Raw genomic sequence first — 24,740 nt, 5'->3', positions numbered from 1 at the left:
GTGAGGATACAGGGAAACGCGTCACCACAGTGACCTGGGACTATGGGACACTATGGAACCTGGCCAGCTGCCACTATGGACATACATGCAGGACATACGCGGTCGCTTAGGGCCCTCAACCGCCGTCATTCTTTTTTTAGGAACTCAGTCGGGATCCCAATTTACTGTTGAGCGTTCGAATAGTAGAATAGATGAGGTGGAATTTCAAAATTTGGTTGTGAATTCGCAGTTTATCTCTTGTTAGTTCAGCCACTAGAATGGTTTCCATCCAATTGGCGACAGATTTTCATGCGAATATTCAAACATCTGCATGAAAACAGCATGTGCATTTTCCCACCAGAGATGTTTCCATCAAATTGACTTGTTGCAGATTAAAGAATGTGCTTGATGACACAGTAAAAAATTAAACACCGTTAGCAGGTTAAAATCCCATAAATAAAATATACAAGTTCAATGCGTTTCCATAGTATTTTCAACTCTACTGATGGTTTCCTCACAAAAAATGTTGCATTGTATAGGGAGTAAAACCACTTTGGTTTGGCAAGTGCGCTCTAGCCAACAGCATGCAGAGCACAGATACAGTACTGTATCTGTGAGCTGCTGGCTAGAGCGCATGTATAGCCTACATGATGAGATTATTATGGACTAAAGAGCAGGATTATTTTTATTTGTCAAACAACAGCCAAGCATCGATGATGATGTCACCAGAATAAGATCCTTGATATGTATTGGAAAGGAAGTGTCATTCAGAAGCATTATAAAACATATGTCTGGATTTTATTACAGCTTTGATCAGCATGAACATTCAAACCTGATGCTACCTGACCCTGATGAGCCATATATTAAATACATTTTATAAGCCCTACATTGACACCATTTTATGAGCCCAAGCCCCAAAAGAGCCCAAATGATTGTGCCATTATCCAATACATACTGTAAATGATATAAGCTACTGCACATTACGCACGACAGAAAAACATAAAAGGCCATAGATGTAGCTAGCTATAGCCTATGCTCTCTTGGTAAATAAAGGAAACTAGCTCTAGTAGGCTAATCTTTTTGAGTGTGAACTGTATTACTGTACTGTATTGTGTTATACTGTATTATATGGATTGGAATTACGCACATCGTTCAAACCATGATAAAGCAGAAGAGAACATGTGATTCTGGTGCAGCACATCGGGCCTACAAAGTTACAAGTATAGGCTAGGGAATTTAATTTACATGTTTAAATATAATAGGGTCTATTTGTATAATTAGTAGGCTGACCCACATATACATTTCATAATGTTAGAATTAGACACAGGAAGCTTTGACTTCTCTTCACGAAGATTGAATGGTTATGGGTCTGAATAAATAACTGCTATAACCTACCGCCATCGCGCATTCACTCTTCTTTCAAACTACCCGTGAGTTCTATTGGCTGCTGTATTTAACATTCAGCAAAAAAGAGCGTGCGGCCCATTTTGAATAGTCTATTGGGAACAGAAATGCAAAAAAATGTCCAGCAAGCTACTCTAGTCTAGCTTTTCCTGCATGCGACTCCAAGAGCTAAGTAGCGTTTTTTAAGGATAGGCCAGCGGAGCACAGGTGCTTGTGTATTGCGCAAGAGACAGAGGCTATAAGTTAGATGCTTATTATGCATTACCCATCATTAATTAGCTAAATAAGGATAATACTGTATTTAATTTATTACCTGAAAGAGGTAGGCTAGGACATCTATATACAGTGCCTTCAGAAGGTATTCAGACCACTTAACTTCTTCCACAGTTTGTTACTTTACAGCCTTATTCTAAAATGGATTACATTTTTTTTAATCCTCAGAAATCTACACACAATACCCCATAATGACAAAGCAAAAACAGGTTTTTAGATTTTTTTTGCAAATGTATTAAAAAAACAAAACAGAAATACCTTATTTACATAAGTATTCAGACCCTTTGCTATGAGACTCGAAATTGAGATCAAGTGAATCCTGTTTCCATTGATTGGGGTCCACCTGTGGTAAATTCAATTGATTGGACATGATTTGGAAAGGCTATATAAGGTCCCACAGTTGACAGTGAATGTCAGAGCAAAAACCAAGCCATGAGGTTGAAGGAATTGTCCGTAGAGCTCCAAGACAGGATTGTGTCGAGGCACAGATCTGGGGAAGGGTACCAAAACATTTATGCAGCATTGAAGGTCCCCAAGACCTTCATCATTCTTAAATGGAAGAAATTTGGAACCACCAAAACTCTTTCTAGAGCTGGCCGCCCGGCCAAACTGAGCAATCGGGGGAGAAGAGCCTTGGTCAGGGAGGTGACCAAGAGCCCGTTCCTCTGTTGAGATGGGAGAACATTCCAGACGGACAACCATCTCTGTAGCACTCCACCAATCAGGCCTTTGTTGTAGAGTGACCAAACGGAATCCACTCCTCAGTAAAAGGCACATGACAGCCCGCTTGGAGTTTGCCAAAAAGGCACCTAAAGACTCTCAAACCATGAGAAACAAGATTCTCTGGTCTGATGAATCCAAGATTAAACTCTTTGGCCTGAATGCCAAGTGTCACATCTGGAGGAAACCTGGCACCATCCCTACGGTGAAGCATGGGGGTGAGGCAACATGCTGTGGGGGTGTTTTCAGTGGCAGGGACTGGGAGACTAGTTAGGATCGAGGCAGATGAACGGAGAAATGTGCAGAGAGATCCTTGATGAAAACCTGCTCCAGAGCGCTCAGGACCTCAGACTGGGGCGAAGGTTCACCTTCCAACAGGAAAACAACCCTAAGCACACAGCCAAGACAACGCAGGAGTGGCTTCAGGACAAGTCTCTGAATGTCCTTGAGTGGCGCAACCAGAGCTCGGACTTGAACCTTATCTAACATCTGAAAATAGCTGTGCAGCAATGCTCCCCATCCAACCTGACAGAGCTTGAGGGGATGTGCAGAGAAGAATGGGAGAAACTCTGCAAATACAGGTGTGCCAAGTTTGTAGCGTCATACCCAAGAAGACTCAAGGCTGTAATTATTGGCAAAGGGGCTTCAACAAAGTACTGAGTAAAGGGTCTGAATAATTATCTAAATGTGATATTTCCGTATTTGATATTTCCATTGATATTCCAAAAATGTCTAAAAACCTATTTTTGTTTTGTCATTATGGGGTATTGTGTGTAGATTGATGAGGGAAAAAACTATTTCATCAATTTTAGAATAAGGCTGTAACCTAACAAAATGTGGCAGGTAGCCTAGTGGTTAGAGCTTTGGGCCAGTAACTGAAAGTTTGCTGGATCGAATCCCCGAGCTGACAAGGTAAAAATATGTCGTTCTGCTCCTGAGCAAGGCAGTTAACCCACTGTTCCCGTGACGCCGAAGACGTGGATGTCAATTATGGCAACCCCCCCACACCTCTCTGATTCAGAGGGGTTGGGTTAAATGCGGAAGACACATTTCAGTTGAATGCATTCAGTTGTACAACTGACTAGGTATCCCCCTTTCCCTAAAAGTCAAGGGGTCTGAATACTTTCCGAAGGCACTGTGTAGGGCTATATATCAATCTAGAACAGGATGATCTATTTTGGATGCAGTTTGAATGGAGTAGATGGAGAGAAAGACTGCGAGTGAGTTCTCACAAGTGCACTGATTTAAAGCAAAGATATGAGTGATAGGCTGTTTTAAAACTCTAGTTGCAATAAAATAAAAAAATATCATCTTTACAACTAAAAAAATAATTATCTTTACATTTAAAAAACAAGGTGACTCCAAAAGCCAGACGGAGATGGGTGAATTAGACGCGAGTTCTGTATTTATGTTATTGTAGCATAGGCTATGCTGCAGCAAATGTAGGCCTACCTGTCACAAGAAAAAAAGTTGCCATGATGAGATGATATTGTAGGTCTACATGCATTGTGAACTGCGCTCTATACTGAGATGGGCTGTCTATCCCCACCCTGAGCGTTGATTCATCAGGCAGAAGCCATAGAGAAACCATATTTAGACATTGCATATAATTGAACAGGTCCATTTCACGCCATGCTGTTCATATAAATAATGTATTATAATTTACCGGTAAAAGGGAAAAGGGAGTGGTTTTGGGCGGTAAATCCCGGTAAATCTCTGTAACTGGATTCCCGCCATTCAACCCTAGTTAGTGACAGTCACTAATTTACTCTAGGTTGAAGATGGGAAGGTTAAGACAATGGTATCATAATAATGCTGAGGTTCTACCGCTCTGAATCAACCATGGTACCAGCTCTAGTGTTGTAGCTAAACTGCCTAGGTAGAAGTGCCTAGTAGCCTGAAGCAGATCATAAGGTTGGTGAAAAAAATTGCATTTTAAGCTAATGCCAGAAAAAAGACAGCAAATATCTAGCCAGCTAGCACACAACTAGGACTCTAGGTTGAAGATTAAAAGGTTAAAACAATGTGTTTCTAATATCCCCATAACTCTTTGCAATTCATGGGACCAGTATTGCTAGTTAGCAACAGCGCTAGTAGTTATCAATGGCGCTGGTCGCATCATTTTTTTTATTATTACGTTGTCTTAACCTTGTATTTTTTAACCTAGCATTTGCTCAAGTGTTTCCTTTATTTTGGCAGTTACCTGTAGAATGGACCGAGAGGTAGCGCTCGAGTCTTAACAAAATGAAATATAACGCTACGAATTAAGGTTGGCAAAAAAGGTGTCTGGACCCTTCTATAACATTTCATTTACATCAAAAATAGAGATTTGGTTGTAAAAAATAAAACTTCTCCTTTAACATGGCATTAAACTTGGCAAAATGTTTTGAATTGCAGGAATATTGTTTTGAAAGCTTGCTTTGAAACTTAAAATCTTTCTGTCATCCCCATGGAAAAATTTGCACAATTTCCAAATCTCGCTTAGGGCCCCCAAATAGCTAGGGCCGGCCCTGCATGCATGTATCTCCCTGGGAAGCTGTGACTATGGATGAGTGAGGAAGATAATATAAGGAGAAAGAATACAGGAAAAAGATAACTCTTTTCAGGGATACCTGTGAAAAGTAAGTGTCACTGTCTTATTAGAGGCCTGTGCATTACTGCCTCTATGTCTATTAATATTATATAGTAGTTAACTGGCAACAGACAAAATCCTTCATCCTTATTAGTGTGTATTGCTGGGTTGTGCTGCCACCCTGGGTTCTTAGTTAACAACTGTAGTTCACACTTTCAGCTTCTGTATACTGTACAGTACAATACCTAGCTTTAGATGGACTTCAATTCATCAAGTGGCTATAGGAGACATCTTAGAAATAGCATACATCTCTAATCTGTCAATAAAACCACTATCTATAATTCACTGAACAAGTTGCATTTCCATTGCATAATTGCACACCTTAAGCATTAAGGGATATATATACTGAACCAAAATATAAACGCAACATGCAACAATTTCAAAAATGTTACCGAGTTACAGTTCATATAAAGAAATCAGTCAATTGAAATAAATTCATTAGGCCCTAATCTATGTATTTCACATGACTGGTCAGGGGCCCACCCACTTGGGAGCCAGGCCTAGCCAATCAGAATGAGTTTTGCCCCACAAAAGGGCTTTATTACAGACAGAAATACTCCTCAGTTTTATCAGCTGTCCGGGTGGCTGGTCTCAGACGATCCCACAGGTGAAGAAGCCGGATGTGGAGGGCCTGAGATGGCACGGTTACACGTGGTCTGCGGTTGAGGCATTGCCAAATTCTCTAAAAGGCAGCTTATGGTATAGAAATTAACATTCAATTCTCTGGCAACAGCTCTGTTGGACATCCCTGCTGTCATCATGCCAATTGCACACTCCCTCAAAACTTGAGACATCTGTGGCCTTGTATTGTGTGACAGAATTGTGTGGCCTTTTATTGTCCCAAACACAAGGTGCACCTGTGTAATGATCATGCTGTTTAATCAGCTTCTTGATATGCCACACCTGTCAGGTGGATGGATTATCTTGGCAAAGGAGAAATACTCATTAACAGGGATGTAAAAAATGTGTGCCCAAAATTTGAGAGAAATAAGCTTTTTCTGGGATCTTTTATTTCAGCTCATGACATGACTCAGAGACTGATTCCTCTTTAGGTTTTTCCTAGCCACTGTGCTTCTACAGCTGCATTGCTTGACCCTGCTGGTCATCTATGAACGTTTGAACATCTTGGCCATGTACTGTTGTAATCTCCATTCGGCACAGCCGGAAGAGGACTGGCCAACCCCTCAGAGCCTGGTTTCTGCCTTTCTATGGAGTTTTTCCTAGCCACCGTGCTTCTACATTTACATTGCTTGCTCTTTGGGGTTTTAGGCTGGGTTTCTGTATAGCACTTTGCAACATCGGCTGACGTAAAAAAGGCTTTATAAATACATTTGATTGATTTGTGGTTTTAGGCTGGGTTTCTGTATTAACACTTTGTGACGACTGCAGATGTAAAAAGGGCATTATAAATACATTTGATTGATTAACGACGCATACAACTACATGCAATAAGCATGTCTGAAAGTCAAGACAAAGAAAGCAGTTGAAAGAGGAGCAATACATCACAAACAATGTTTTGATAGTCTTCTGCCACCTAGTGGATAATAGCTATACATACAGCTTCACTTGGAAGTGGTTTGGTATCCTCTCTCTTACAGCGCTGATAAAACATAGTGGTGAGAGCCCTGTACAGCCTCTGATTATCAGACACATTTGACCCATTGGAGGACTAATCATTGATGTCAAGATTACATTTTAGAATGAAAACACCAAAAAGGCTATCTATTAAAAGATTGTTTTATTCACAATAGAAGTGTAACAAATATAGTTTATGAAAATTTTTGCTGCTCATTAACATAATTTCATCCATACGTTCGTAAGATTTATATAAATGTAGAATGGAATATTTACATTTTAATAAGAAAGAAACAAAAACCAACATAACAATTTCCCACAAAATTAAAATAACATATTAACCCAAATAAACTATGTGCAATGGAATGATTATCAGCAATATTGTACAGTTTACATTTCTGAGGTTGTTTCACGAAACCATTAACAAGAGATTCACAAATAAAAGGCATTGTAATGCGAGAGATCGTCAACACAATATTCAACCACAAAGTCAATTGGAAATGAACAGCACGTCTTCTAGTCTGCATAATGAAAGAAAGAGGAAAATAAATGGGTCATGTTTTCATTTTACAGCGACTTTTACGTTTTTCAGTATTCCTACGAGTCATCCCTTCTGCTCCCGAAAGCTGCAACAGTCAGGAGACACTTAATTTATGCTTGATCTGACAACGTGGTCTGAGGCGCCGTATGGATGGTGTGACGCAATTGCGTAGCCTCTGGAGGCACTCAGAGGACAAATTGAGCTTCGTACCGCATCGCTGTGAGCCGCTCAAATTTTGTAACAATGCGGAAGGATCTGTATAGCTCCGCATTGACATGATTGGTTGACGGTAGGTGAAGGCGGGAGGTTCTGTATAAACACAAACTCACTTCCTTGGCAACAGCTCTGCACTGCTATGCAAAGCTCACAAAGTATGAATGCCCTGACTTCTGCAGAGGCTGTATCACTGTAAATGCTGCACGGCCAATGCAGAAGCCGAATTGACTACGCAGCGCCTTTTAGGCTCTCAGAGACGGTGAATGCAGCAGTGTCATATCTACAGTGTATAGTGAGTGATACTCTCTTCCCTTGAGCCTGAATGGCCGCCATAATTAACTAGGTGGAGGGGGATCTCAACGTATATGGACATCACAGTTTCCCTCATTAATATTGCTTCCTCCAGTAAGATAAACAGGGATTACTTTGACTTTGCCTTTATAAAGAACAGTAGAGAAAGCAGAGATTGCCCTGCTGGCATTTCTGGAAGTCTGGAGGAGAGTAGCTCCAGCAGGAGGCTGATATCAGTGAGGCTTCTTAAACATCCGGTCTATTTTCTAGGGTCAGAATATTACTTCAAAAAAGATGAAGGCCTCTTGATCATACCCCATCTATTTCCCAATAAGATGTATGCGGAGACATTTTAGGAACATCAGCGCCCCCTGTCTGTAAAAGTACACTGCAGAAGAACAGAACCTTTTGACTAAGGTTTCATACAAACACACTCTTCTCTCTAACTCTCATTATGATGAGACAACGGAGGGAGGTCAGATTGATCCTGCGGTCAACTGAACGCCCATGTCTGAGTGTCCATAAACTTCCATGGTCATGAGTGTGTCTATGTATGATATGTGACCATTTCAATCTATTTCAATCTATTTGTCCTCTTTTCTCTACACAGTATTCAGCATGTTTACATGTTCATATGTGAGTGGATTTCATCCAGTGTAGTGAACAGAGAACCTTCTCATTGCATGTCAACACACCTAAACAACTCCTCTTGTGCCTCCTCTTATTCTCCTGAACTGACTAACAGATTCTTCTGATGGGTACCACGACACATTCCTTCAGCATTTTGTGCTTTCCAGAAGAAAGGAATCAACAAACAAATCAACAAATTAAGAACAACAAAGGCAAAATAATCTTAAACATCACATTTGATGGTACATTCATTCATACGATGCATTCGTTCCATATGATTCACTACCAAGTTCTTGGTCTGACTCTGCCCTGGTCTCCAACTCCCAAATAATCCACAAAACAGTGCCCTCGCTCTCCACAGTGCCACCTAGGGGCCTGATCCCAAACCTTCCTTCCAATGTACTACGGAATAAATTATCAGCATAGCAACTATTTTACATCACATGGAATTCATTGTCTTTACCACCTCTAATAAAGAAAAAACTAAAACACACATCAACTTTGTCAATTTAAGAACAAAGGAACATGTTGGGGGTTGGGAAATAAAGTGAGCTCTGACAAACTGACTAGGCTGAATGAATTGATGACATGTTGATAGAAGGGATGAACTCTACTTTCCCCACACGTTTCATATTTCAGGAAGAAGGGACCAAGCTAAACGGTAAATGTGTCCACTTCATTAACTGAGAGGTTGTCCTCAGTGCAGGTCTTTTCCCCCGTGACTTCATCCCCTTTATAAACCTACCTGCTACACTCAAATGACTGGAGGACTGAACTGTTGTAGTACTGGTTGTCCAAAACTAGATGGCAGTGTGGTAAAGGTGATAAAACCTTCAGCCAATGCCACCTGGACTGTCTGCTAACTACCAGACTACCTGTATAAATAAAAGCCTTGCAATTTGCCTGAACTGCTTATTCGATAGACTATTTCAGACTGAAAGGCACTATTTTGACTGGATTTCAGCTATAGAGCAGGTGAGAATCAAGCTCTGGGTCTTTAACAGAAATCCACCTAAATGGTCCATTGTTTAAGTGCGACTAAAATCATATTTACCATAAGAACAACCCAAATCCGATAATATGTTGATTGACATAAAGTCTGTTTTCAGTCACACCCACAATCACATACCCAAAATACATGGACAGAAAGAAAATGATAAAGCTGTATTCAAATCAGTATGGCTTTTTCTGAGTGATGGTGGTTCTTACAGCGTAGTAGTGTCCTGTTCTCCTCACAGAGGAGGGTAAATCCTACAGCCTCTACAGCACTGGGAGGGGAGGGCAGCATGCAGACTGATTGTTATCTCTACACGATGACAAGACAAGCACTCATGGACGAGGTGGTTCTGAGTGGTGGTTCCCAGTCCCCAGTAGAGGGCAGTCTGGGTCAGGAGAGGCAGGCAGCCCGGTCCGGTTCCATCTGGTCTGATCATGGACTCAAAAACAGGAGCGAGTCCAGTCTACCAGGGGAGTGGCCTGCCTGGGTGAGCTCCGCCCACACTGGGGGAGGAGTAAAATAGACAGCTCCGCCCACTGCTCAGAGAGGGAGGGGTTAGAGGAGTTCCGAGATGGGTGGGGTCAGGTCAGGGGGTGGTCCACTCTACTCCAGCTGGTTGGGCTTGTCTGTGTCTGTCATCTCCTTCTTGATGACAGGGAGGGGGTGGGCCTCTGTGTTGAACACCCAGTGCTCAAAGGGAAGATGGTCGTCATCAGAGAACAGCAGGAACAGATATCTGAGGGAAGGAGAGCGAGACTCAATTTAGTTCAAACACTAATTTCTGATCAACACGAGGCCTTAAGAGAACCCAGATATTTACATCAACAACCTCCACTCCTAGTTGAAGTCCATGAGTGCATCAGTCTGAGAGAACATCCACTAGATGTCTGAGAGTGTCAGAGAAAACAGTGGAACGGTCTCACTGAAACAAATCCCAAAACCAACTCAGGGAACAAACCGTTCAGCAACTCTCCCATGCCAATATTTTCCCTGCCAAGCATGGGGTGAGCCAAGCCAACAATGTAGAATGATAAATAAATTAAAATGACAAGACTCGAAACAATTTATGTTTCCTGCCGCCTGCCAAAAGCTATTGCGCTCGGCGTGAAGTCGCAAATCAAAAAAGTTGAGCCCAGCAGCAGCGGTTGGAGTGCAGGTGGGCCTATACCCTAAAAGTCCTTAATCAGGTGCAGATGTGACACTCGTTAAAATTTACAGACTATAAAACGGACAGGGGTTGGATGACGCCACGCCCTGCATAGCCACGGTAACCTTGCGGGCGCCACTCTATTTCCAGAGTGAGAAGCAGAGTAGTCTGAGCGATTAGTGCTTTTTTTGAGATCTGTCCGGTTTCGGTTCCATTATTAAAAATCATGTGGGTTGAATGCTGTAACACAGAATAAAACAGCTAATAAAAATCCCATGATGGTGATGACAGCCCATTACTGCTTATCACATCATTTATTCACTTTAATAAAATATTTCAGATGTTGTGTATATTACATTTGTTTCATTTGGTGACTATGTTTTTATTCCAAGTCATCATCTCATCTCTACAAAGCTGCTGCCTGTGCTGTCTGACAAAAGTCACTATTTTAGTAGTTATTCAAAGTAAATAAGGCATACTTTTATGACTGCTGAATACCAACTATCAATCACTTAGATCATGTATGTTCAGGTAGAGATACCGCGAAGCAACAGCTGCTCTCGATATCACCTCATGATTGCGCATTCTTGTGCCTCTTCCGTAGATGCGCAATGGATTATGGCCATTGCAGTTAATTACCACGTTTTATGCGCTAAACTATGTAGAATACAGGCCACTATTTGAATTAGTTTAGCGCATAAACTATGTAGAAACTACAACTCCCTACTACAACGCACAGTTCAGGCTGGATCTGATTTATCTCTAGAGAAACTGTGCAATGTGCGTATTGAGCTCAGAGAAAAAAACGAACTAACTTGAATTCAAATAATTAACTGACATCAGTCAATTAGTTGTTTAAAAAAAATAATAATAATAAAAACCAAAATTGAGTACTTCAGTCACTACACACTGCTGGTCAACAGTCAAATTCCCCTCGCACCAGAACCCAAGTGATTCTCAGAACTCAAAGGCTCATTTCACTACACTAGGAATGTGGAGTAAGACACAAATAACTCATTAAGTCATAGCAGCACAGCATCGTTCTTTATTGTATTTTTATTTTGTTGTTGTTGTATTTTATCCCCTTTTTCTCCACAATTACAATCTTGTCTCATCGCTGCAACTCCCCAAAAGGCTCGGGAGGTGAAGGGCGAGCCATGCATCCTCCGAAACATGACCCGCAAAACCGCGCTTCTTAACACCCGCCCGCTTAACCCGGAAGCCAGCCGCACCAATGTGTCGGAGGAAACACCGTTCAACTGACGAGCGGATGTCAGCCTGCAGGCGCCCGGCCCACCACAAGGAGTCGCTAGTGTGACGAGCCAAGTAACGCAAACAGCCAGACATACAGCTTTACATTGAGTCATTACTGCTAATTTGACCTTACGCAAAGGCAGGAGAACCCTGGCCAGGAGGCTGAGAGAGAGAGATGGAGAGAGGGAGAAGAGAGATGGAGAGAAGGAGAAGAGAGATGGAGAGAGGGAGGAGAGAAAGGGGATTCAGGAAGAAAGAGAGGGAGAAAGAAGGGAGAAAGGGAGAGCCAGAGCCTAAAAGATGGATTTTGCAAGCATTAGTAAACGAGTCATTTGGGGAGGCCTGGCATTTGGAGAGACCCTATTCGCAAAATTGCAGCACTTTCCAACACCATTAAATGAAATGCTAGAGAAGTTTAACAGCTCTATTAGGTGGCGGGACTCACACAGCATTTCATATAAGCATCAGTCAGAGAGGCAGATTAGCCCAGGTGTTTGGGGGTTTGGGCAAAAAAAGGAAAAATAACACCAAAATCTAAGTGCCACAGAGTTATTTACTGCTGTTGCTGCTGTGGTTGTTAACTGTTACAGCAAGACGTCCTCACTTACCTCTCTTGGATCCTTTCTCTCCCAACCTTGAACCTGTATATTTTTCCTGTCTCCCCCAGGTCTCTACCTCTTTCCAGCTCTCTCGCTCTCCATCTTCCTACCTCTCTTTCCATTTCCTTCTCTCCCTCTCTCATGCGTGCAGCTTGGTGTTATCTGTCAGTCATTCTGACGTGGCTGTCCATAGCCCCAAGAGCAGAGCAGTGTGGGGACACAGAGCAGGGACAAAGAACCTGTGACCTCTTTATAAGTTCACACCAGAGTGCTTTGACAAGGCTCCCACAAAAGGGGAGCAAAACATCACCACTGATACGCCATAGAAACCATAGGGGGGGGGGGGTTAAATCTCTCTCAGACCAGGATTAGACTGGACAATAGACAGAGAGACCCATCTATACACTGGTAAGAGATACATTACAATGAGCCTATCTCACTGGACCCACATTATATGGTCCGTCTAACCCCCCAGGCATTGCGCTATTATCAATAGTGAACAAGGAGAGAGAGAGATTTTCAGTTTCAGAGAGCGAGAGAGGGTATAAGGGCTCGGTAAAAGCAGTCTGCCTCCTCTTATCTGTCTCTGTGTGTGACTGCTGCTATCTCGGAGAAGACTGCTGAGGTCCCTGTAGTACACTGCACACTGTGCTAGCAGAAGCCTGCCTGTCTGAGCTGGCCGTGACAAGACAATACACACAGGACGTCAGTTGTTTCTCCTCAGAGGCCAGCAGGCACAGCACAGACAGAGGTGAAGTGAGTGCTCATTGGGGGAAAGACATTCTACTTCTGATCTGTTTTGAAGTGTTCAAACAAACTGAATGTCAGGAAGCTGTCAGAGAACACAGAGACGTGTCTTGTTTTTTAGGGTGTGATGAAATACTAGAGCAGGTTTTTGATGTCATGGTGTCATGAAACAAAATGTAGTTGTGTCTCTACCAGGAAAACATTGCCTGAATATAGACATTTCTTCTATATGTCCTAATCTCGGTTAACCCAGAACTAAAGTCTCATGTAAATAGTCAGCTGCTCGATCAGGTTTTGGATCCATACTGTTAAAGGGCAACTCCATCACTTTTTCAACCAAATTTTAATTATCTCCGGCACAATACTAGTGTCAACATATGTGAAAACGGCACACTTCTAAGTTTTGTTGAAAAATATATCAAGTTAAAACATCAAAAGTTAGAAATGCCTTCTGGATCAAGTGAACTCAGGTGCCTTAATAACAAACTTGTATGTCATTTGTAAATACGAATAAAATTGTTCAATTACGAGCCTAGTTGGTTTAGCCAAGGACAAAGACCGGGAGCTTCCCGCTTGCCATGATTGGCTGAGATAATGGGTGGGCTGGACATGCCTAGAAATGAGTTTGGATTGGTCTGCCATGTAGCACACTTCTGTCTATAACATGAGCTACTCAATATGTGTAGGTAATCTTTTTTTAACAATATCACGAAGAACTGCAAAAGTGTTGCTAATGCTCTACACTTTCTGGAGGACCGAGTTTTGAAAAAGAGTTTTGAAATCAGTGGAATGCCCGGTTGAAGCAGAGTTTGATAGCTAAGGAGATGGAGAAAATTCTAGCGTTTGATTGCAAATATGCCGAGGGAGTCAAAAAAGAGAACACACAGAAGGCTGTTGTATAAAACAGCTGTCTCTGGATTACATCTTCAAACCATGGCATCCGTGACAGAGGGAGAAGCGTTCATCCATGTATACGGGTAAGAGTCTAGCTAGCTACTATACGTTTCAAATTTTGTCAGAAAGTTGTTTTCATTGCAAGTTAACTCCTACTTCATCACAATCCCGGATCCGGGAGCACCCCCATCAGTAAAAAAAGCTGCCTAGCATAGCCTAGCATAGCGTCACAAGTAAATACCAGCATCTAAATATCATTAAATCACAAGTCCAAGACACCAGATGAAAGATACACATCTTGTGAATCCAGCCATCATTTCTGATTTTTTAAATGTTTTACAGGGAAGACACAATTTGTATTTCTATTAGCTAACCACGATAGCAAAAGACACAACTTTTTTCCCCCACCATTTTTTCCCTGCATAGGTAGCTATCACAATTGACCAAATAAAGATATAAATAGTCACTAACCAAGAAACAACTTCATCAGATGACAGTCTGATAACATATTTATTGTATAGCATATGTTTTGTTAGAAAAATTTGCATATTTCAGGTATAAATCATAGTTTTACATTGCAGCCACCATCACAACTCTCACCAAAGCAACTAGAATAACTACAGAGACCAACGTGAATTACCTAAATACTCATCATAAAACATTTATGAAAAATACACAGCGTACAGCAAATGAAAGACAAAGATCTTGTGAATCCAGCCAATATTTCAGATTTTTTAAGTGTTTTACAGCGAAAACACAATATAGCATTATATTAGCTTACTACAATAGCCAACCACACAACAGCATTGATTCAAGCCAACAATAGCGATAACGAATAAACCAGCAAAAGATCTACATTTTTTCACTAACCTTCTCAAACTTCTTCAGATGACAGTCCTATAACATCATATTACACAATACATATAGAGTTTGTTCGAAAATGTACATATTTAGCGGCACAAATCGTGGTTATACAATGAGAATAGTAGCCAAGCTGCCAACAAAATGTCGGGAGAAATCTTGGGAGAGGCACCTAATCTAATCATTAACTAATCATAAACTTGACAAAAAAATACAGGTTGGACAGCAAATGAAAGATACATTAGTTCTTAATGCAACCGCTGTGTTAGACTTTTAAAATTAACGTTACTACGACATACAGCGTGCGTTAAAGCCAGACCGCACCGAAATTAATGGCGGAATAGGAGTTTTACATTTTTCAACAGAACAACAAATTAACATCATAAATAGTTCTTACTTTTTGATGAGCTTTCATCAGAATCTTGGGCAAGTTGTCCTTTGTCCAAAATAATCGTTGCTCGGTTGTAGATTGTCGCCTTCTACTTTGGAATTAGCAGTAAACATTAGCCATGTGGCCCAGACGTGCCCAACTCACTACAACGCAGCACAAAGATTTATCCGAAAATCGCAATATACTGATATAAACTGATATAACTCCGTTTAAAATAACAGCATTATGATGTCTTTAACACCTATATCGAATAAAATCAGAGCCGGATATATCTAAGGCCTATAACGGGAGCTTTCCAGAACGCCATCCTGAGGTCTGTCTTGCGTCATGGCGAATGTTGAAAAGACTGCACCCCACGTTCCAAGACCCTTTATATGGCCTCAGATCTGCCTAGCAACTCCATTCCAATTCTCACTATTTGCTGACATCTAGGGGAAGGCGTATGCAGTGCATGTCGACCAATAGAAGACATGCAAATTAATAAACCGACCCCAGAACAGCCTGCCTGATTTCAGATTTCTCACAGGAAGTTTGCTCCAACTTGAGTTCTGTTTTACTCACAGATATAATTCAAACGGTTTTAGAAACTAGAGAGTGTTTTCTATCCAATAGTAATAATAATATGCATATTGTACGAGCAAGAATTGAGTACGAGGCAGTTTAATTTGGGAACGAAATTTTTAAAGTGAAAACAGCACCCCCTATTGAGAAAAGGTTAAAGCGTACTGTTAGCTAGTTAGTTGCGTGTTCGATCTGTGTAATATTATTCGTATCTCAGAGCCATTAGCATTTCTAGTTTTAGCCCAATATTATCTAACTAGCTAACATTGAACCTAGTTGGTTAGCTTTAGCTACAGATTCATGCAGGGTAGTAACGTTATGAGTTGGGATTATGGTTCATTGTTTAACTAACTACATGTCTAAACAAAATACTCCACTATGCAAGCAATGATTTCACTGTACCGTTTACACCTTCTGTATCCTGTGCATGTGACAAATAAACGTGGATTGTATTTGATATAGTATGTTTTTACCAGAGACGGTAATGTGAAGGACAACATGACCTGCACCAAAGTCAAATTAGGATATAACGTTAGGCCAATGAGACAGTGTACAAGTTGTAAAATTCTCCAGTAGAATGTCCTGCTTTTATTTTGTCACACTCACAACCGTAAGCTATATTCTGTAATTAGCTTGCCATTAACTTGTAAATATGGATCTTGTTGTGAGTTTCTTTTCCTGTAATAATGAATGCAAAGTAGCTCAAGTTAAGATGTCAGCTATATGATATGGTCTTAATTTGCTAGCCAGCTAACTTAACATTAGCTAGCTAGCTAACAAGCTAGAAACAAACCAAAACATTGTTTAGAAAGTTGCTTTTAGTTGCCTGTTTTTCTAGATAAACAGATACTAAATAAATGTTTAAAACAGACAGGTTTATTGGTGTTAAAATAAACCAGTTGTGCTATTTTGGACCACCAGGCTGCTGACATCATGCCGCCTGTCGTTTTTGTGTTAATACTTTTTCATAACGACAAAGATAAGTTTGATGTCAGACGACAATAAAATGTTCATGATGTCACTGCGACAACTGTCTACAGACATGCAGATTGACGTAGACAGACGTAAACAAGCCTTTAGTCTTAATCTTTGGTTGTTAATCCACTATCGTAGTCACTCTGTTTAGCACATGGCCTCACATGTGAATCCTTAAAGAGATGGGTGGGACTAAGACTTAAGAGGGTGTGAACAATGCTGAAAGGATGTAGACAAAGAAGAGCTCTCCAGTAGGTACCAAAACATTCAAGGGCCATTTTCTCAAAAGTGAGGTTACAAGTTTATCAACTTTCAAAGCAGAATTACTTTCCCATTGATCCTCAACTGTTGTGTATGATATACAATTTACAATATACAACAAAAAAAAGTATCTACTTTCATCCAATGTAAAAAACACAATTAAAAATGTTAATATATTAAGACCGAATCGACCCGGTCGGTCACACATGTAGACACTGGTTTGGTGCTGGAGATGATGAAAAGTGGAAATATTGCCCATTAAGAGAAGAGATGCTAAAACGAGGAGCGGAACTGGAACGAGGAGAATGTACCCTCCCTTCCGAAATTCGAAAGATGCGAACACCTGCGAAATCATGATTTGTCCAAATACCCAGTGACGAAAAACCCAAACACCTGAACAACTGCTTCTCTTTATCCCCCGCATCCCATTTTGTCCCAACAGATTCTACGGTACCAGTTATGTTTAGGTAGATCTGTCCAGGAGAGAATAATGGCCTTATAGGGAGGACAATTACTTCTAAACGTATGTGTCCATTATATTGTCAAACAAATCCAATACTATAGTTATTCAAGGAACGGTTCTGGGGGGAGGACGTATGATGACAAGGATGCCAAAAAAACAGATCGATTTTCTGACAAGATCGATTTTTATTCCTCTCTAATGGCAAGGCCAAAATGTCAATGCTATGTCTCCAGATGGCTCTTAGCAGAGTAAGTTCACAATGTGTGTGTGTGTGTGTATTAGCGTCTTACTTGAGTGTCTCTGCCAGGTAGAAGCTCTGCTGGACGTCGTCATGGTTGGGGCTGGAGGCGTAGACGTCTCTCACTCCACTGTAGCCTCCCTCCACACGACAGTGCTTCTCCAGAGCCTGAGGCACAGAAAGAAAGAGAGAGAGAACAGAAAATAGAGAGGGAGAAGAGGGAGAGAACAGAGGGTGAAAAAGTGTTGAGTTGACTCTGTTTCTTATGGCAGGGTGTTGTAGAGGTATGCACGGTGGTGCTAGCTTGTTGTTGAAGCAGCATATTTCCCTTCAGTGCGGCTGCTCTGCCTGCAGGTCGGGGGGAAGAGGAGAGGAGGCTGCATTAGGCAATATGAATGAGAAAATGGGGCTGAGGAGGATGGACCTGGGGCTGCAGTGTTTACACATCCACTCTGAATGAGGGTTGAGGGGAGGAGGAGGAGTTATCTGCAGGCAGGCAGGCTCCAGATCATATTTATGGCTAACACAAGGCCCATCAGAGGTAATCTCATGTCATTAGTGGATACAACAGCATGGCTCTGGGATCTGAGCAATCAGCATTCAACATTACCACTGTTCTGATCTGTTGCCGCATAGCAATGAGAGAGAGAGAGGAGAGAGAGAGAGAGAGAGTGTGTGGGGAGGAAGGAAGAGTCTCAGAGGTTTTAAAGACTACTGTACTCAGAACTAGCGGTGCGTAGACCTGAATGAGTCTACACATCACAATGACCAGGGGTCTGTTGGCGTACAGAGCCCTTTTCACTTTTTGGCCTCCCGAGTGGCGCAGCGGTCTAAGGCACTGCACCTCAGCGCTAGAGGCGTCACTACAGACCCTGGTTTGATTCCAGGCTGTATCACAACCGGCCGTGATTGGGAGTCCCATAGGGCGGCGCACAATTGGCCCAGCGTCATCCGGGTTAGGGTAGGCCCTCATTGTAAATAAGAATTTGTTCTTAACTGACTTGCCTAGTTAAATAAAGGTCAAATTAAAAATGTTAAATTGACTGTCAAAGATCTAAGAGGAAGAGTCTCTTCTCAGTGGAGGCTAGGAAGGGACAGGATGAAAACAAACATGACAGATAGGACTGTGGTGGGATAATGGGTAGTATGATGGGTAGTATAGTTCTCACCTGCACAGCCTCCCAGCCCCACTCTCTGTACTTGGGGTCGTGGGTGAACCTCCACATGTACATGTAGGTCTCGATGACCTCAGGCCTCAGGATGAAGTACTTCTCGTTCTGCCGTGTGGCGATGGCCTCCACGCCGCCGTCAAACCTGAACCCCTCTGGGCCCAACTTCAGGGCTGGAAGAGGGGGAAGCAAGGAAGAAGACAACATCATGAAAAACTCCAACCAGGTCTAGGAGAAGGTGAACAAAACAAAAATATATCAAAAATAACTAAAGATTTTAACCTGGCTGGCACTACGCTCTACTTACCCAGCAGCCCCTCTGGCCTCAGAGAGAAAACAGGCTCAACGCTCATTAATCTTTCATTTCACACTGGCTTGCTCTGAAGAGGAGTGTGTAGGATGTGTGTGTGTGTGTGTGTGTGTGTGTGTGTGTGTGTGTGTGTGTGTGTGTGTGTGTGTGTGTGTGTGTGTGTGTGTGTGTGTGTGTGTGTGTGTGTGTGTGTGTGTGTGTGTGTGTGTGTGTGTGTGTGTGTGTGTGAGAGAGAGAAAGAGTGAGTGGTGTGTGTGTGTGCTGTGGTTGAGTCCTACACCTCCTTTGTGTGTGCTTCAGAACTAACACCACCTCACCTGGGAGGAAGAGTTTCTTAGCCTACCCCTGCTGTAGAGGGAGAGAGGGACACTGGTGTGCCCCAGATGAGGGGGTCAGTCAGACTCACTGGTGCGGGCGTAGGACTCGTGGCATGTGCGGGCGATCTCTGCGGCCTGCTCCATCTGGTGACCCGTCTTGTCCTCGGGAGCTCCGTCGGCCCCCAGGGCGATCATGCCCCCGGCGAAGCACGTCAGGTGACCCATCTTGTGCTCCAGCAGGCCGCCCTTCCACTCGGCGATGTACGTCAGTCCACCGCTGGACTTCCTCATCAGACTGGTCTCAATGGCCTGGAGGACAATGACAAGAACGGCATACAGGTGAGCCATCTATCCAACCCCAGTCCCAGACCGGGGACATTCCCACTACAAATGGAGTGGAACATGAATAAATACCACCCAAACAGCATTGTTAACCTTGATAAAACGGATGTTGTTTGAAATCCAGGGGTCCCAGCTGGTGGCCAGTATTATGTATTTGCTTGGGCGGCGTGGACACAGAACGCTGCTCCTATTTGTCCCTAGCTTTTACTGTAGACAGGAGGGCCACTTTATCCCGAGACATTCTGGAATGGCGGGCTGTGTTTCATCCACGGCAAGACACGACACCAGGAGGATCACAAATGATTCAAAATGACGGCCTGTGTCTCCTGCTAGCCACACATCAGGTGTCCAATACAGTAAGATCACAACTGACAGACAACACACGGTTATTACACGGCCATTACCGATGAGAGAGTAAAAATCCTGCCTTTTAAACATAGGGAATAAATATGTGCAGCGAGTCAACGGCAGCTTCAAACGCTATACTATCTCAGGTGCATTCTCTGATGCGCCTCGTTGTTCATCGCTTCATTTGGCACATTTATTATCCTATTCATTGAGTTTGCTTTTCTCCTGCCGAGGGAAAACCCAAGAAAATGTAATATTGCAAATCTCCCGAAAGCAATTACGTTTTTAAAAGATAATTCAGATCTGTGCTTTTGTAGTGTGTGACCCATCACGTAAATGGGGCCGTCTATATGCGGGTGGGCATTGCCTGGCGTGTTCCGCCACAGAGAATCAGCCGATTAATATTCTCCTAAACTGGTTATTTCATTTCCTTTGGTCTCTTTAAAAGGCAGCCTATATCCTGTTTAGCAACAGCCCAGCCTGTTTCTGCTGAGAAGAAAAAAAAAATAAGGCCATTTCCTTCAATCTCTGTCTCCGACTACTAGTGCTTCGAGAACAAACAGACCTGGACAGAGGCAGGCAGCAGCACATCTTGTTCAGCATTGGCTGCTTCGTTTCTCATCGGGGGGATAGAGAGCATGTAGGCTGGGCCGGCACTGAGGCGAGGATGCCAAGGAGCCATTAATAAGTGAACAGAGTCTGTTCCTAACCAGCTGCCTCTCAGGCTGTCTGACCCAAATGGAGGATGGCTTGGCGTGGCAATAGGGACCCTCTCGCTGTGGGTGACCTGCTTGTGGTGTCTCACCCAGGTGGATGGCAGACAAGCGGGTTGGTAGGTAGGCAGGTGTGGTGGGGAAACAAGGCTGGCTGGGAGGGTAATATCCTGGAGCAGTGGGTCTTTGTGGACCTCCGTACGGAGAACAACGTTATTATCTCCAACACGACAGGAGGCTTGGCTCTAATGAAACAGAGAATTTGGCTAGCAGCATTCAGAGCACATCTCACCAGACAGAGCTCTGACTCTGACTGACCCCCATCCACTGAAAGCTTCCTCCAACCCCACTTACTCGCTCCTCCATCTTCTGTGGAGTGTGGTTAGTACTTCACACTCAGAGATAACCCCTGCCTGGCGTAGCATGTTTTGCTTTCACATAGCAACCCACACAACTGGTACTGATTTCCGACTCGGACTGTTCAGTCATTTAAGAACTGTAACTGTTGTTATCACGCTGACAAAAGAAGCTTTCAATGAAGGTCAAAAGAGCCTTGTGAAAAGGTTTAGTCAGCGCTTCGGAATGCACTGATACTGTAGCCATTAAATCTCAGTAGGAGTGAAGAAAGTATGAGGAGAGGAGACGAGAGTAGGAGAAGAGGAGCAGGGTGGAGTGGGGAGGATGGAATGGGAGTGGGGGAGAGGAAAGGAGAGGATGGGAGAGAAGAGAGGAGAGGTGTGTAGGCTAGGTAAGGTGTCTTGAGGGTTTACCTGTAGAGCGTCATAGTAGAGCTTCTTGCCCTCCTCGTCCGTCTTGTCTGACATCAGCCAAGCCTTGAGCAGGTACTCGTAGAAGCTGTCTCCCAGGCCGCCCACTGACACGTGATCTACAGGACAGAGACAACACGAAAGATTTGAGCGTCGTGCTGGAGCCAGGCTAATTTACCTATCTCATCTTGCCAGCAGCAGCCCTCCCTCCTCAGTGGCCTGCCTCACCTCGGGATGATGAATGGCCCAATGATGGCGGCCATCTCAGCACCCGAGGCTGTTTACACAGGAAGATGGCCCCTTAATACCTGCTCAGCCTCAGAACCTCAGTGACAAAGGGACGTGTCTGGCATAGGCCTGGCCAAGGGGACGGGGACACCTTTTCAAACAGAGCCCAACAAAGCTACAGGAGTAATGGGATTAGTCTCCTTTGATGGCTGATGTATGGAAGATGTCTGCAAGGGGGAGATTGGCATTCTGATGAGTTTATCAGGTCCCCCCCGGCACGTCCCCGGTCACTGTGTGCGTACCGACTGAGCTGTGCAGGGAGCAGCAGCGATACCACAGCCGGGTATAAAAGAGAGACAGTCCCTGTGACAGTCGGTGAGGTGTGGGGCTGTGCTCCGTGCTGTGCCGGGTGATGTGCTCTCCTGTCCACTTCACTTTCTGTGAGGAATGAGTCTCCAGGGTCTGGGAGAGCCTCAGTCAAGCCAAGCCGCTGTTCATCATAGTGATTGTCATGCCCCCTCATACATATGTATATGTCATTAACAGCCAAAGCCTTGTTTGGGGGAAATAGATTAGACGTCAGCAGTAATAAAAGGGACAGGACAGAGCTCCAGGAGGAGTTTGTAGTGGAGTGTGGCCTTGCCCTCATAAGGACTGTATTTCCTTGCTGACTGGGGTCAATGCCACAGGGGTTAACAGCATGTCAGAGAGGGAACACAAGGTCAAGGATCTGATCATGGCTCTATCTGATTGACAAGGGACAGGGACAAATTAAACTGCCTGCGAACTGAGGACTTAGACATCACACTGTCTTGCAGCCCTGCAGTCTGATTGGACTGGAGATCTGATAGGATCTCGTTAATCTATCGTAGCGTAATAGAAACGCCTGACCGCTCAGTTCCCACCCAGTTTTCGTCAGGAAAGGAAGCTAGGTTGAAGGAGGGTCATGTAATTTGTAATCAATTAAAATGTCAGCATTTTGGAATTGACACACACACACACACACACACACACACACACACACACACACACACCTCTGAATTCAAAGTAGGAAACTGGCATCTTTCTAAAGCTCCGACTTGAAGACCACTGAAGTCATGATTTGAGTTCCCAGTTCTCTTGAAAGCACCAAAAATCAACAAGCATGGCGTCGCACACATACTTAAGGACCACAGCTCATGAAAAGTTATTTTCACAATAATGTAAGGGGTTCTTGTTTATCCTAGTCTGTTTATCCTAGGCTGCCTGTCATTTCATATAAATCAGCTCCGGTCAACTGTAACTGCAGTTATTGTGACGTGGAAACGTCTAGGAGCAACAATGACTCAGCCGTGAAGTGGTAGGCCACAGAAGCTCAGAACGGGACCGCCGAGTGCTGAAGCATGTAAAAATCGTCTGTCCTCAGTTGCAACACTCACTACCGAGTTCCAAACTGCCTATGGAAGCAATGTCAGCACAAGAACTGTTTGTCGGGAGCTTCTTGAAATGGGTTTCCATGGCCGAGCAGCCGCACACAAGCCTAAGATCACCATGCGCAATGCCAAGTGTTGGCTGGAGTGGTGTAAAGCTCACCGCCATTGGACTCTGGAGCAGTGGAAATGCGTTCACTGGAGTGATGAATCACGCTTCATCATCTGGCAGTCCGACGGACGAATCCGGGTTTGGCAGATGCCAGGAGAATGCTACCTGCCCCAATGCATAGCGCCAACCCCAAAGTTTGATGGAGGAGGGAAAATGGTCTGGAGCTGTTTTCATGGTTCGGGCTAGGCCCCTTAGTTCCAGTGGACGGAAATCTTAACGCTACAGCATACTATGACATTCTAGACATTTCTGTGCTTCCAACTTTGTGGCAACAGTTTGGGAAAGGCCCTTTCCTGTTTCAGCATGACAATGCCCCTGTGCACAATGCAAAGTCCATACAGAAATGGTTTGTCGAGATCTGTGTGGAATAACTTGATTGGCCTGCAGAGCCTTGACCTCAAGCCCATCGAACACCTTTGGGATGAATTGGAATGCCGACTACGAGCCAGGCCTAATCGCCCAACATCCGTGCCTGACCTCACTAATGCTCCTGTGGCTGAATGGAAGCAAGTCCCCACAGCAATGTTGACGTATCTAGTGGAAAGCCTTCCCAGAAGAGTGGAGGCTGTTATAGCAGCAAAGGGGGGACCGACTCCATATTAATGCCTCTGATTTTGGAATAACATGTTCGATGAGCAGGTGTTCACATACCTTTGGTAATGTAGTGTATCTAGCTAATATTTAGCGTCTTTGGCTACACAACTCTAGCGTCTCTCTTCCAGCTATTCCCGTGTGCAATAGGCTATAGGCTACGGATGCAAGACTCTCCGCTATTCCTCTTCTCGGAAAATCTCAGGAAAAGCTATAGGCTACAAAATATATATCAGGCTTTTCGTGGAGAGAAGCAGGTTTGGTCTTGCTAATTGCAGAATGCCTACAGCATAGAAAATGCACATCGGGGAAAGTTGCGGATAGAGAGTGCATCACTGGCCAGTGATGATAACATTGTTGCACTGATGTATTAAACGGTTGCACAGGATAGACAGTGATGTGCACAGTGAAAAAGAGCCAAACGAATTGACATCCATTAGAAAAATGGAAATCACTTACAAACCACTTGAGCAACAAGGCAAGCAATGACATGGCAAGCAATAGCAGGCTAAACAATGTTTATTGTTGAATATCTACATGTCATTAAAATGCAAGTGAATATATTATACTTGTCATTAAACTACATGTAGCCTACATTGAAGTGTTATTCGCAGTTGTCACTATGACAATAAACACACCCTGAAGCACTGAATGGTCTGTGTTACCACTTTAAGAATAGGCCTACAGCGTCGCAGTAGGACGCTTTGATCAGTTGATTGACAGGT

General features: G+C 43.4%; 1 protein-coding gene across 1 annotated transcript in view; it reads right to left on the bottom strand.

The window, feature by feature from the left end:
* Positions 1–6,731: 6,731 nt before the first annotated feature.
* LOC129825071 (mannosyl-oligosaccharide 1,2-alpha-mannosidase IA-like) overlaps positions 6,732–24,740 on the bottom strand; it is a 169,973-nt gene continuing 151,964 nt past the window's right edge. The window contains exons 8-12 of the mRNA XM_055884825.1: positions 21,619–21,734; positions 19,535–19,754; positions 18,819–18,991; positions 17,702–17,817; positions 6,732–9,994 (exon numbers count right to left, since the gene is read on the bottom strand). Coding sequence (XP_055740800.1) covers positions 9,862–9,994; positions 17,702–17,817; positions 18,819–18,991; positions 19,535–19,754; positions 21,619–21,734 — 758 coding nt within the window. The 3' untranslated portion in view covers positions 6,732–9,861. The remainder of the gene's footprint in view (positions 9,995–17,701; positions 17,818–18,818; positions 18,992–19,534; positions 19,755–21,618; positions 21,735–24,740) is intronic.

Source organism: Salvelinus fontinalis, chromosome 27, assembly GCF_029448725.1.
Source record: "Salvelinus fontinalis isolate EN_2023a chromosome 27, ASM2944872v1, whole genome shotgun sequence".
Taxonomy (NCBI): Eukaryota; Metazoa; Chordata; class Actinopteri; order Salmoniformes; family Salmonidae; genus Salvelinus; species Salvelinus fontinalis.
This window is presented reverse-complemented; position numbering and strand designations above follow the sequence as displayed.